At 41.1% G+C, this 14,340-nt stretch overlaps 2 protein-coding genes across 7 annotated transcripts in view; one reads left to right on the top strand and one right to left on the bottom strand.

Moving 5' to 3' along the window:
* The window catches only part of NRDC (nardilysin convertase), a 30,497-nt gene extending 19,777 nt beyond the window's left edge, over window positions 1-10,720 (top strand). The window contains exons 23-31 of the mRNA XM_081010816.1: window positions 844-875; window positions 1,508-1,646; window positions 2,655-2,702; window positions 3,467-3,519; window positions 4,214-4,297; window positions 6,691-6,781; window positions 8,320-8,436; window positions 9,366-9,455; window positions 9,996-10,720. Coding sequence (XP_080866942.1) covers window positions 844-875; window positions 1,508-1,646; window positions 2,655-2,702; window positions 3,467-3,519; window positions 4,214-4,297; window positions 6,691-6,781; window positions 8,320-8,436; window positions 9,366-9,455; window positions 9,996-10,190 — 849 coding nt within the window. The 3' untranslated portion in view covers window positions 10,191-10,720. The remainder of the gene's footprint in view (window positions 1-843; window positions 876-1,507; window positions 1,647-2,654; window positions 2,703-3,466; window positions 3,520-4,213; window positions 4,298-6,690; window positions 6,782-8,319; window positions 8,437-9,365; window positions 9,456-9,995) is intronic.
* A 1,898-nt stretch (window positions 10,721-12,618) lies between these two features.
* Window positions 12,619-14,340, bottom strand: part of OSBPL9 (oxysterol binding protein like 9) — a 61,183-nt gene continuing 59,461 nt past the window's right edge. For all 6 annotated transcript variants that reach the window (XM_081010829.1, XM_081010830.1, XM_081010825.1 and 3 more), the window contains 3 exons: window positions 13,959-14,050; window positions 13,199-13,334; window positions 12,619-12,853 (listed from right to left, as the gene is read on the bottom strand). In XM_081010829.1, the coding sequence (XP_080866955.1) occupies window positions 12,779-12,853; window positions 13,199-13,334; window positions 13,959-14,050 (303 nt within the window). In that variant the 3' untranslated portion in view covers window positions 12,619-12,778. The remainder of the gene's footprint in view (window positions 12,854-13,198; window positions 13,335-13,958; window positions 14,051-14,340) is intronic.

Raw genomic sequence — 14,340 nt, 5'->3', positions numbered from 1 at the left:
AGCATAGCCTTATTCATCTATGACTTGCCACGCTAGTACCACAGCACAGCAGCTAGTGGTGTTTGCAACCTCCATGTTGATGGTATCTATTTGTTGTTGCTTTAGAACCAAACCTTGCAGAATAGAGTCCATCAAAAGGCTATGGCTAGAAAAGCCACTCAACGTGAGAGAGCAGTTGTGCAGCTTCAAAGGAAGGCTACTTTTCTGTGCAAGCAGTCAGTGTGAAGGGAATTCATAATGCTGTCTGTCCTCTGCTTGTGCTGGTCTAAGTGCCTGGAAGATTCTCATGCCACTCTTGGAGTGATGACACTCTGCTTATATTGCATGTGTTTAGACTGGTACATGGGAAAGTGTTTCCACATGAGACATCTGTCAGATTTCTTTGAAGTTCAGAGAAGGATTTGCAGGATGTTTTGGAATCCATGAAGCTTTGCTGCTGTAGTGTGCTCTCTCACAAAGTATTTGTTGTGTGGTATGGGACAAAACAATTGGTGTTTACACAGAGTGGCCATTGGGTTGTCTCTTGGTCTCAAGGTTTTGAGGCAAAAAAATCCCCAGTGTAATACTGGAAGGGCTTTTTTTCATGGTAGGAATGTATCCTTAATAGGCTCATGTAAAGGCCAGTAAAGAATAATTTGGAAAATGACTAAGGATTGTATATTGGTGGTAAGCATGAGTTGTTTCTTAGAGCCAGAAACCACAAATTGTTTCTATCCAATTTATTTCTTCAGTGCTGAGAACACCAGATTTAAGTGTGAGCAAAATACTTTAGTTTTGTGTGGACTAATTTTGGCTTTGGGTACATATATTCAGAAATTAAAATACATATCATTTATCTTTAAGGAATCAAAAGAATTTCTGGATTATGTTGTTCAGTAAGTATATTTATACATTATATTAGAATATATATTAGGCTGTGAGGCATGACCAAAACTTGAATGGGAGAGATACCACTGAAAACTAGGACTGCAAACCAGTTGAAAAGAATGCTAATTGATCTCATGAATATGATTGATTACCCTATCAGTTAAAATTATATATGAATAAAAAGAGTATTCCTGAAGCCAGAAGCATATTCTCTTGGGTTTTAGGTGGCATGCAAGTGTTGTAGCAGGTGTCATCTTAGAGGTGTTCCCACCTGTGTGAAAAAAAGGTAGCGGTGCCTCTCTTAGGATGGTGTTTATATTAAACACACACTATCTGATCAACCTGGACACTTGTTTAGTCAGTTAAAAGGTTTTCTAAATGAATCTAACCAATTCATTTATTAAACACTGCAGCCCTATTACAAACATAACTTCTTCCTAAAATTAAGACCCAACCCATTCGGGTCATCAGCAACTGCCTCAAATTTAAGTTTTTCTCTTGTGGGTCTTCATTGATGTGATTTTTGTATTTTATGAAATAGACATGCTCACGTGTTTATAATATCTGAGCCTAGATCATACTGTGTATTGGGTTAAGGAGTGGGTTGACAGCTGACACTTTGATCTGTGGACTTTTTCAGAACATTGAGATTCCTTCCTTTGGTACATCCCTGTCCAGTTCAGTTCCGGGTGATGGACTTGCCCGGTGCTCATCTGCTGTGCAAAGTGAAGACCCTGAACAAAGGGGATGCAAATTCTGAAGTGACCGTCTACTACCAGGTGCTGTGGTGCAAAGAGTGGGTGTATTAATTCCTTTATTGTGCAATTGCTCCTCATAGTATGTGACCCTCCTTTATCACTTGAGAACTTGTTTCATAATCTGCACTGACATGGCAAATACAGTGGGCTTCTGCAAGCAGATGGAAACTTTGTACATGTAAACATGTAGCTAGGAATAACTTTTGCTGCTAAACTCTGCTATAGAATGGAATCTAACATAGAAACTTTACAAGAAAGTGACTGGCATAAATGTGCCAGTGGTTTGTCTACGGTGTTTACAAAATTCAGTAGCCATTTAAAAAGGTGGTATAGTTCAGTGGTAGAGCATTTGACTGCCATTTTAAAAACTTATCACATGGCAGCTTTAATCACATAAGGAGCCTGCAGTCTCTAGCTGAGCGTTGCCATTGCCCTACAACTTTTTGGAAATCCCAAGAGGTTGGGGGCCATGGTGACACCCTGCCCACACACTAAACATTATTGTGTCTTCTATTTCTCCGTACGGGTAACTCACAACTTAACTCACATTTAGCTTTTGTGCATGCAGCTTTACGTGCTTGGCAAAAAATACAATAGAAATGGGGTGGGTGTCTGGGAAAAAACACTTTGGCAATCCTACCTGCCGTTGATCCCGATGTGTTGTGACTTTTGGAATTTGGCTTTATGTGTTATCCCCGGAACGTAACCCTAGGCAGTTTAAGTTGGAAGTCAGTTGTATTTCATAACTGTTTCAGGAAACTGGTAATCCTCTCCTTACAGTGCAACTAGAAACTTCTAACTGTGTAGTCAGAGCTTCCATGCATTGTGTTTAGCATGCTTTACTCCCTTCCCTTGCATCCTAGTTCTGAGGTATAGGTGAGAGGTATAGGGCCTTTTATTATCGATTTGTCATGTATTTGGTGATTTAGAGAATTTTAGCATCTCTTCCCACTTTGGAGATAAACATATAGCATAACTTAAAACCCAAGCCTCATAGTGAATGAATTCTTTGTTATTGTTCCCTTTTAGTCTGGAGCTAGGAGTTTAAGAGAATATTCTCTCATGGAATTGCTTGTGGTAAGTTTGGATTGCTTTCTAAAAACTGAAATAGGTTAATATCTGACCTTTCTAAGTGCAACTATAAAAATCACAACACTTGAGTGTAAATTCAGTTGGACAGCATAATCGTTGCAAATCAAACCATAGAAGCCCATGTTTGGGATGTTTGTGCTGAAACTGTGCAGGGATAGTACAGAGTGTGGATGGAGAGGCAAAAGGGTGATTAATATGGGAACTGGTTGTTATACAAGGGAAGGACAATGGCTCAGTGATAGAGCACATGCTTGGCATGCAGAAAGCTTCTGGTTTGATCCCTGGTGTCTGTTGGTAGGGCTGGGAGACACCCAGGTTCTAGAGATCATCTGCCAGGCAGTAGAGACAGTGCTGAACTAGTTAGACCTAATGGTCTGGCACATCATAAGGCCATTTCCTGTTACATGAAGCACACCTTGTTGACCTTTTTGAAGGGTCTTCCCAAATAATCACTTCATTACATAGTCAATGTGCATTTCCAGAACACAGCCTACAACCTGAGCGTTCACTTCCTGTTTTGTGAAGATACAAACTTTCCTAGCACGGGTGGGACTAGACACAAGTGATATAGTGCAAATTTTTGGGGGGCAAGTATTTTGTATCTTAGGGTGATAAGCTGTTCTAATAGGTGGCTTAAAAATAGAAATCATTGCTTCATTTTGTTTCATCTGCCCTGAGCCTTAAATACTGCTTTTTATCTGGGAGGGAAAATGCAAAAATCTTGCTGTGATTGAAATACTTCGTTTCAGATGTACATGGAAGAGCCTTGTTTTGACTTCCTGCGAACAAAGCAGACCCTGGGGTAAGTTTCCATTCAGCTGCCCTTTGGAAGTGAGATGCGTCAAGAAGGATGGGAGTGATCCAATAGATAATGTGTACTGTAACTTTCCAGAAGCCTTTGATAAAGTTCCACACCAAACACTCCTGAGTAAGCTTTAGCAGTCATGCGATGAAAGGGCAGGTTCTCTTATGGGTCAGTAAATGGGTACAGTATAGGAATCAGAGACCAGATGGACCATTCTCACAATGGGTATTGGGATTAGGGGAGAGCAGTTTCCAAACTGGGTGGATAAGCTTCAAAAAATGCAAAATTGGTTCAGTTTCTGTAACTGAAAAGTGATGTAGATTGAGGCCAAAAAAGTCCATATAGAACTGGCAGTGACTGACCAGGAAAGAGATATTGGTAGATACCTTGGTGAAAAAGTTGACCCTCCTGACTCCAATGGAATGGAGAGACCTGAGAGTCAATAGCATATTCATGTCACCTCTCTACTTTTTATTTGTAGTAACAAAATTAAAAGCCAACACTAAAATGTTGAGGGTTTTTTGCAGCCTTCCTTCTTGGAAGATTTTTTAGGTGGCATGTGTACTGATGAAGCATTGAGGATAGGGATCTTAAGTTAGCATTCTTAGCTCATTATTATAGCATTCACATGAAACTTGCTTAAGATGTTTTGAATCATGCTTACGGAATGTGTCTTCTCTTTGGGCTTTAGATACCATGTGTACCCAACTTGCAGGAATACATCTGGAATTCTTGGTTTCTCTGTTACAGTAGCAACACAGGCAACCAAATACAAGTGAGTTGCGCATTCTGTTAAAACTAATTTCACTGTTTTCATCAGGCCCTGTAAGCTCATTAGTTCTTCAGACATGACATTTTAGATACAGCATTCTCAAAACAGGAAATACAAACACTTGCTTGCATATTCTAATGTATTCATCCTACAAAATAATATAATGCAATTTGGGGGGGGGGAGTGCAATAAGTAAAAAAGTTTTTTATTCTATCTTGCCTATGCAACAGCCGCTTTTTTAATCATAAAAGTTTCCTTTTTCTGTAACTGCCTGCCTCAGGACAGAAATGGCCATGAGCTACTCATTTATTTGTTGCTTCTGCTCCACACACCTGTTTTTAAAATGTCTTTACATCGTATTTCACAGCACTGTGGCTTTGTTTTTGTTGTGAGAGTAGTTTACAGTATCTGTGTCATGTACTTCTCTACTCCAACGATAGGTACCCTGTAGCCTTTCAGATGTTGTTGGATTCTAACTTCCAGCCAGCATGGTCAGAGATGCTGGGAGCTGTAGTCCAACAACATCTGGAGAGCCACAGGCTATCCATCTCACCTTTGGTGCTGACAGGACAATGGTCTATCCACCTCACTCCTGTTAACTTACATACCTACATCCTTACTCTTGGTTTAACTGAGTATGGGCTGTCTGCTGCTTTAATGTATTGTAATTTATAAATAAGGATCAGCAAAAAAAATACTAAAATCATGGACTGCAGAATGAGGAATAAATATTTGCTCTTTGACTCCTTGTTTCTACATTCTTTCCAGTCCAGGGTCTTCCTGTGGTTATACAGCATGGGGTTGCTCTTTTCCTTTCACTGGAATCCAGTGATTGCCAATGCCAGCACTTTTAAGTCCAGTGGATGCTAATTAACTCCACATAGCTGGTTCAAATAGGGACCCTGCTGGCGCTAGGAGTATGTGTCTGGTTCATCCTGCCCCACCAGGCTATGGACAGAACTTATGGCATGCTGATCTTAGCTCTCTAATTGGGATGTATTATAGTGAGCAGACCACCTGTTCAGCCCAAATCTATACACAGATGCCAAGCCTGACTTACACTGCCTTGAGGCTTGGATGCATATGGTAGTGGCAGCATATTGTATGTAGACTGCAGGTAGCCCTGCCCTACTATTTTAAGGGTTAGATTAGGTCTCTTCCAACAGTAAAACTTGTCTAGCTTCTCCTTTATAACCTCCGCTGGTAATCAGCACCAGTCACAGGGTTACTAATGTAAAATTAAGCCTTGTAAAGCGAACTTAGGAACTTATTTTACCTAGGAGTTACCGTATTTTTCGCTCTATAGGACGCACTTTTCCCCCTTCAAAAATGAAGGGGAAATGTGTGTGCGTCCTATGGAGCGAAGATGCCATAGCCCCGCGACCCTCTCCCGGCTGGAGAGGTGACGCACGGCTATGGCAGGAACCTCTACAGCCCCGTGTCACCTCTCCAGCCGGGAGAGTGCGCGCGCGGGGCTAAAGCAGCCCCCCGCAACCCTCTCCCAGCTGCAGAGGTGACGCGCGGCTATAGAGGCTCCTGCCATAGCCGCGTGTCACCTCTCCAGCCGGGAGAGCACGCGCGGGGCTAAAGCAGCCCCCCGCGACCCTCTCCCAGCTGGAGAGGTGACGCGCGGCTATGGCAGGAGCCTCTACAGCCCCGCGTCACCTCTGCAGCCGGGACAGCGCGCGCAGGGCTAAAGAAGCCATAGCCCCGCGACCCTCTCCCGGCTGGAGAGGTGACGCGCGGCTATGGCAGGAGCCTCTCTGCTGCGCCTTTCCGCTGCTCCTTGACCTGCTCTTTGGGGCTGGTGGTGGGCTTCCCCCCGCCAGCCCCAAAGAGCAGGTCGAAAGGAACCTGAAGCCTGGAGAGCGAGAGGGGTCAGTGCACACCGACCCCTCTCGCTCGCCAGGCTTCCAAGGTAGCCGCCTGAACGCACCTTAAACGGCACCTTGTTTTAGAGCGGGAAAACAAGAGGGGGGAACCCTGCTGCTTCACTGAAGGGGCGCTGGGCAGAGAGGGGGAAAATTTTTTTTTTCTTGTTCTCCCCCCTCTAAAACAAAGTGCGTCCTATTGTCCGGTGCGTCCTATGGTGCGAAAAATACGGTACTTTCCTGGAATGCTGGATTGCAGCTCAATTTTCCCATAGTGCAGGAAATAATTTCTCTCTACTCCCAATTGAGATGGTGGTTTCCACAAGGAAATTTGTTGTGGTAAACTGGTATTCACAGTTAACATTCTGATAACATGCAAAAGCAAAATTCTAGAGCAGTGCTCCACTTTCTCAGAAATAGGCTTATACTTTTAATAGAATTCAACTTCTGTTTTGTGGAACTAAGCTCTTGAATGCAACAGCCACAAGGAATAGATGTTTAAATATAAATTGTTCTTGCTTTCAGCTCTGAACTAGTGGATAAGAAGATAGAAGAATTTCTTTCATGCTTTGAAGAAAAACTCAAACAAATGTCAGAAGAAGCATTCAAGACACAGGTAAGGGGTTTAATAAGATGCTTCTTTATTGGAAAACTAATAAAAGGACAGCTTGATCAGGTATATCCTTCTGTATATCCATCTATGTGCCAGTAATAGTTTCAGGTTTGTTTTACTTATCTGAGGACCAGAAAACTTCACAGCTGGTGATTTGCAGAAATCAAAGAGGAATCTTTGTCTGGTGGAGCATTCCACTGCCATAATATGCCGAAGTGTGCAGGAGTCCTCTTGCTGCCTATGTTTTTGATTATGTGAGTAGAGGACATACAGACTAAAAAAAGGAAACCTAGCTCCAGGCCACCTTACATTGTAACTACTGTTTTTGCTGTAGTGTGCTCAGCAAATTTTAATACAGTGGTGCCCCGCAAGACGAAAAACTCGCTAGACGAAAGGGTTTTGCGTTTTTTTGAGCTGCTTCGCAAGACGAATTTCCCTATGGGCTTGCTTCGCAAGACGAAAACGTCTTGCAAGTTTGTTTCCTTTTTCTTAACACCGTCAATACAGTTGCGACTTGACTTCAAGGAGCAACTCATAGAACGCGGTGTGGTAGCCTTTTTTGAGGTTTTTGAAGACTTTGGTGATTTTTGAAGCTTTTCCAAAACTTCTTTTGCAGCCATTTGGTAAGTTAAACTTTTAAAACTTTTTTGGGGGTTTTTGGATTTTGGGTTGGGGTGTTTGGAATTCAAGGACTTGGTGTTGGGGAGGGGTTTGCAAGAATCTGGAAGCTTGTGGTTTCCCCCCCCCCCCTGCATTTTTATGATTTTCTGTGACCATTGGGCCACTCTGCTGTTTTTTAAAAAAAATTCTGGATTTGAATTTCTGTGTGGTGGGTGGCTGGGGGAACAGTTGAGGAGGGGGTTCTTCAGCAAAAAGCAAAGAGTAGAAGAGGAACCTTCTTCGAGTTGTCCCCCGGAGTCTTAGAAAATGTACTGTACACTTTGTTGATTTTTAAATGTTTTTCTGTCATGTTTAGAAACTTAATTTATTGTTCCTTCAATTTTTGAAATGCTCTTTACAGTATGTGTGACTTTAAAGAGCACTTAATAAACTCTTGTTGTACCAAATTTGGCTTTGTTTGGACTTTCTTTGACCATAGGAATGCATTAATTGAATTTCAATGCATTCCTATGGGATTTCGTGCTTCGCAAGGCGAAAAATTCGCTAGACGAAAAAACTCGCGGAACGAATTAATTTCGTCTTGCGAGGCACCACTGTACACACCTTACTCGGCCACGTACCAGCTTCTCAAAATTGTCTTACTATACTATAATTTGATTCCTTACAGATATATGGCTGGAAACATAAGGTGGTGCTATGAACATGCACCAGGAAGGAGATAGTTTAGTCCATATGTTCTACTCATTTACTTAAAGTATTTTTATATTTCTTTACAATAAATTCTCAGAGAGGCTGAGAACTGTACTGCAAGTGGCCAAAATTTAGCTAAGAGAAGAATTAGTGTGAATGGGGCATCTTCAGTATTTTTTGTAGAAACAGCGACTGTGTGTGATTAGCGTGGCTTGTCTTTTCTACCCCAGGTCACAGCTCTCATTAAATTAAAAGAATGTGAAGATTCTCATCTTGGTGAGGAGGTAGATAGAAACTGGACAGAAGTAGTGACTCAGCAATATCTGTTTGACAGACTAGTCCGGGAGGTAAGTGACTTCTTTATTTTTAACAGCAGAATTCCTGCGTGGTTCAGGTTTCTAAAATCTCTTTAGACTAAGGCGAATCTCCAAGTACTCCAAATAAATGTATCTAATGCTACGGGAATTATAGCCATTATGGTGCCAGTGTGTCCACAAAAGGTCTCAGTAAGCACCCCTTCATAAATCCACAACATACATTTATACTGGCTGGGCTTCTCTGACATTGAACATGCCATGTTTAACAAGCTAAATAGGACTGGACAACCTACCCTCCATCTGTTCTGTTATAATAATAATAATAAATTTATAATTTCTTTATACTCCGCCCATCTGGAGGAGAGCAAGAGTTTCTCTTTGTGAAGAATATGGCGGTTGATAATGTAGACCCCTTTTTTCCTACTGATGCGGGGAGCATGGGCACACAATTTATTGTCTTTTTCTACTCTCTTAGCTAATGTTAGCAGTCCTGAGAAGAGCAACTCAGGAGGCATCCCCTTTAAATATTTACAGGATTGTATCCCAGCATTGACCTTGAACAACTGCAAAGGTCTATGAGCCAGCAGAATGTTTCTGCTATTATATTTAATTCAAAGTCCGCCTTTTTGCAAGGAGCTCAATGGAAGGGGAAGAGTTTTTGCCAATTTTGCCAATTCCCTGCACCTCTGATGTTCTAGAACTGGTTTTGAGGGTACATTTGGAGGCTGCAGGGGGAGGGTAAATTGGCAAATATATATATATATATATATATATATATATATATATATATATATTCCTCACTATCTATTAGTGAGAAGAATGATGGTAGGTTCAGCTGTATTCTGTACAGAGTTCATGGATAAAAGAAAATGGCGGATGCTTTGAGCTAATTTAGATACAGTACAGTAGTTGCATGTTAAGTAAGGTGTTATCATTTTAAACTATTCCATCTTTTTCAGATTGAAGCTCTAAAATCTCTTTCACAGTCAGAACTAGTTGACTGGTTTCAAGCACACAGAGGTAAAGAAAGGAAAGTGCTTAGTGTACATGTGAGTATTTATGCTTTTAAAAATGCATTTGTCAGGGTCAGCCGAGACTAATCTGTGTTGGAAGTCCCTGGCTTAGAGGCTGAGCACATATTTGTTGTTTCTGCAGTTACCAGGGCAGAGGTAGTTGAAACTCTTTTTCTGCAAGGCTATAAAGAAGCATTCAATCTACCCCCACAATACTTGTTTACTTATGGATTGTGTATTTTGGTGGGGGTGTTGGGGGTGGGCAAGTAGGTGCAAGGCTTTTGAGCTTCCAGTAAACAGTAGAAGCAACCAAAAGGTTCACTCAAAGGTTTAGCGTTACAATCCTGGTTCTGTAGTAACTTGGATGTAGAATTGTATATATGCAGAGCAGCTGAGTAAAGAGCACTTGTAGCAGAGTAGAATATTAGCTGTTGCTAAAGGAGTCATAGATCATGCAGGTACCCATGCCTGGTTTAGGGTGAATTTAGGAAAGTGAATCATAGTTATGGAGGTAAGGCTGCATTTTGTTTGTTGTGAAATTTATCAGCTGGTAACTTTGCTATTTTGAAATTGCAGGTGGTTGGATTTGGAGTACATGAAGGTGATACAGAAGCTTCATCTCTCACTAATGTTCACAGTCCCTCATGCAATGAAATACCTCAGCTAATGTTTTTGGACTCTTCGTCTTTGACCGATATCACTTGTATCAAGGACATCAAAGTGTATACATCAGCACTCAATGTTCTCCCATACCATAAGATATTAAAATAACTCATCTCGGAGTGCTATAACGTGTAGTACAACTTCACTACTGAGCAGCTTGGGGAGTCTGCTTTACTACAATGAATCCAACCTATCATGCTTTCTGGAAAATACGTAGCATAATACCTTCCACTGTCTTAAGTAATCTGCTACATGCATGTCCTTGAAGAGAGAAGGTATAAGCAAGTGTGTTCTTGGTGAAGTGGGTAAAATATAGGAAGATAAAAATCTTACATCAAAATAAAGGGCTGGACCCACCAGCAATCTAACATATTAGGTCTTTTTGTTTGGAGTGCTATTTATGTAGATAAAATGGGGTCAAGTTGAAGTATCGGGTATCAAGTCCCCAAGACATTTTGTGTTTTGTTTGAGGAACAGAAGTGATTTAACAGGATTCTCTGGAGAGGAGTTGATTACTTAATAAATCTGCCTGTCTGTAACAACATCTTTGGCCTTAAAAAAAGGAAATAAGAACCATTTGCATGAGAATTCAGGATGAGTGCTCAGATTCCATGTGCAATAAACTAATGAGATCTCAAGTTCTGGTTTTTTATGTACAGGCTGTTAGATGGACTGCAGAACCCCTTAACTTTGCATTAACTTTAATTTTAGAAAGTGTAGCCCTTGTTGAAGGAAATGCAGTGCTGTTAATTTGATAACAAGTTTGGAAGACAGCCTACTTCAGCTCACAAGACCCTCCCTATATAAACAACTATATATACAGCTCAGGCCCCATAGATCATTTTCTAAACTCATTACCTGCAATGGGACACGTTCAAATGTGCATTCTCCTGTGGGTAACAGTTTGTCATATAAAGCTTTACAAAGACCAAAACAAGCCAGACAGTTCTACTGAGTTTTTGAGGGAAAGGAGAACTCAAGACAGCCCATTCTGTACTGAGAGAATGGGTGGGATAGGGTGCCTAGGGCAGGCTAGCCTATCTGCAGCTTCTATATGCCCAAGCAACACCAGTGCATTCAGCTCAGGTGAAGAGGCTCTATAGGCAAAGTAATGTACACCTTCTTACCTAGTCAGTCCCCATCCTTCGGTAGACAACAGTAAGCAACCGGACAGAAGGAAGTGATGCCTCAAATAACCCTACCACCTATTTTCAGTGCAGAGTAGGGGTTGTCTGGCTCCACCCCACCTCAGAGAATCTGCTAAACCCAAAACACAAGCTTGCATATGCTATATAGCCCCATTATACAAAGACTATAAAATGAGGCAGTGATTTTGCACAGAATTTAAGAGCAACCCATGACAACTCTTACTCAGCTTGCTTCACCCAGCTTTCCTACTCAAATCAGCTCTTCTGCATCTCACCTAGCTAACTCAGCCTGTTGCACTCACAGACTGTCTCATTAGGGAAACACTGACTATATACATTTGTCCCAGTACTACAAGAGTTTTCAGTAGTGATTCTACAGTGGGTATTAGGCAGCTGCAGCACCAGAGTAAAAGCACAAGTCACTCAGATTACCTTGATTCTGGATACAGCACATATTAAAGCAGTAGGGTTGGTTTTTTTTGCTATTTAATCATAACTGGTCTTAGATAGGTTGGTCACCCTACCAGAGCATTTATGTTTTGCCTATTATTGCCTATATAATGTTTCTGGCCAAGTCTAGTTACCAGTCTAGAAGGCGAAAGGAAAAAGAGAGGCCAGAAAAGCCAGCCGACTGCGTTCAACGCAATTAGCAGAAACAGGAATGCAGTAAAATTGGTTTCAACACAAGTGCTTGGGTCAAATTGTGACCAACCATCTTCTGAACTACTAGCACTGCTGAACAGAAGAACCTGGTTACTTAGATTGTGTTTGTAATCATATTTCAGATGACAACCGTATATATAAGAGGTTGCTTTTGTTTGCTTGTATCTCACATACTGCCCTGGGTTTTCAAGTGCATATGAGTATATCCCTGTTTAACAGCAAAACACATTCTTAGCATTGTTTAACTTGAATATAATGCTCTTTCAAAGCATTCTTGCTGTGAAAAGGTTTACTCTGGAATAAAACAATGCATACAATTGAAAATCTATTTTATGAAGCATTATAGATGCACCAGCAGGAACCAAATGGTAATCTAAAATTACATTTTAGTTTCTAAAAATACCAAAGTTATTTTGGGGAAACAATGAAATGCCAAAAAAATGATTTCTTTAAAAAACCCAAAACATACCAGTTGGTAGATTAGAATCTTGCATTTTCTAAACTGGCAGAATGAATCCTCATATTTACACAAATTAACTGGCTCTAATGAAATAAAGTCATGTATTTGTAGGATGCCAGAATCATATGTAACTGGAATCAAATGCCCCATTGCACCTTTTACAGCAGTGGTTAAAACATATATGATGGGGATCAAGCCCAGGTTAATTCTTCTAGAAGCATGGGAGGTCAGACAGGAAAGGCCAATATAAATTACTGCTACACAGTCAAGGCTCTTCCTGTTTTAATTGTTCGCTAGATCAGTGAATCCAGTATCCCTGAGATAGGAACTGTAACTGGAGGAGACAGGCTCTCCAAAAGAAGAGTACTTGAAAGTTACAACTATCGCCGCTAAGCCAAGGCTTCAACTTCATACAGGTGGTCCACTTAATATTTACTGGCAGCAAGTCGCTTGAGTAGTGGTTCATCATAAACCCAGCATTCGCCATCTTCATGGAATAGCTGGAAGAGAAAAGTACTCAATTAATAGTGTCACAGGAGGAACAGGGAAGAAGAAGGAGAAGAGTTTGGATTTGATATCCCGCCTTTCACTCCCCTTCAGGAGTCTCAAAGCGGCTAACAATCTCCTTTCCCTTCCTACCCCACAACAAACACTCTGTGAGGTGAGTGGGGCTGAGAGACTTCAAAGAAGTGTGACTGGCCCAAGGTCACCCAGCAGCTGCATGTGGAGGAGCAGAGACGCGAACCCGGTTCCCCAGATTACGTGACTACCGCTCTTAACCACTACACCACACTGGCTCTCTACAGGGAGATTTACAAAGGTACTGATTATTGAGTAAAACGTACCCGTGTCTCCCATGGAATCTCTTTCTCCTTTCTGGCTCTGGCTTCAGCTCTTTGTCTTTCTTCAAGCCTATGCTTTGCTTCAGTAGCTGAATCAATGTCTCTGATCTTTAAGTTGTAAGTTACATCTTTCCATAAGCTAAAAAAATAAGAATATTTATACATCATGATACAAAACTCATTTCTTATCGCGGGTTCAGGAGAAAGATTTTAAACTAAGATGAGGGGGAAATCATCCATGAAGGAAGATAAATAGGCAGATGGCCAATTTTGTTTCAAACCCTTGATGACTGACATTCATCCCATGTTATAATCCACGTTATATGCAATAAATAAATGATTTATTTCCTAGTATGTGAAAGTAGATTTTTTTCACATAATACAGCTAAACAATGCACTTGTTCTATCAAAATATAGAGGTGAAGTTACTGATACTTAATTTCAAGCAAATTAGATTTATGAGATCCAGAGTCTCTTCTGCAAATATAAGGGATCCCATTTACAGAAAAGACAGATCCAGCAGAGGCTATTGCAGGAGGAAGGGAGAAACATTTTGGTGATTCCTCTGTAACCAGTCCCCTGCCCCACTCCTGTTTTCAGGGGACCTAGGTGGAAGGAGTCCGCAAACACACCACCTTCCCCTCCCTGCTAATTCTAGTAGGAGTGTCACGTGAGGGAAATTGTGCTGGCAAGATACAGGCCACTAACCTCTATTTACCTGAAGGTCTGGGTTTTAGTAGGGAGGAAGAAGAGTTATGCTTACCAGCGGGATTCGTATTCTTCTTGATCTTCTAGTTTTCTTACTTTCTTCTTAATGATAGGCATTTTCTTGGTATCTATAAAGACTACATTCTCCTAAAGAAAGAATAGCACTATTATTGTTTATATTTTTCAATTTGTTCAGCATCTAGGTTTTATTTATCATTAAGTTTTGCAAAATTTCTCTGGCACAATTAAATTTCACAGCAGAGATGCCGTCAGCTGCCATGATCTAGCATCAATATCAGCCCCCAAATATGCTGAGCCTCAATCTGCAAGAAGCACAATTCACTCAGTGGCCCCCTGGGATGTTAAATCCATTAAAAGGTTTTTGGGCTGAAGCCAATTTACTAGCAACAGGAAAAGGAATTCAGATGACATGCTTT

Source organism: Podarcis pityusensis (genome assembly GCF_964106645.2).
Source record: "Podarcis pityusensis genome assembly, chromosome: 6".
NCBI classification, from domain to species: domain Eukaryota; kingdom Metazoa; phylum Chordata; class Lepidosauria; order Squamata; family Lacertidae; genus Podarcis; species Podarcis pityusensis.
This window is presented reverse-complemented; position numbering and strand designations above follow the sequence as displayed.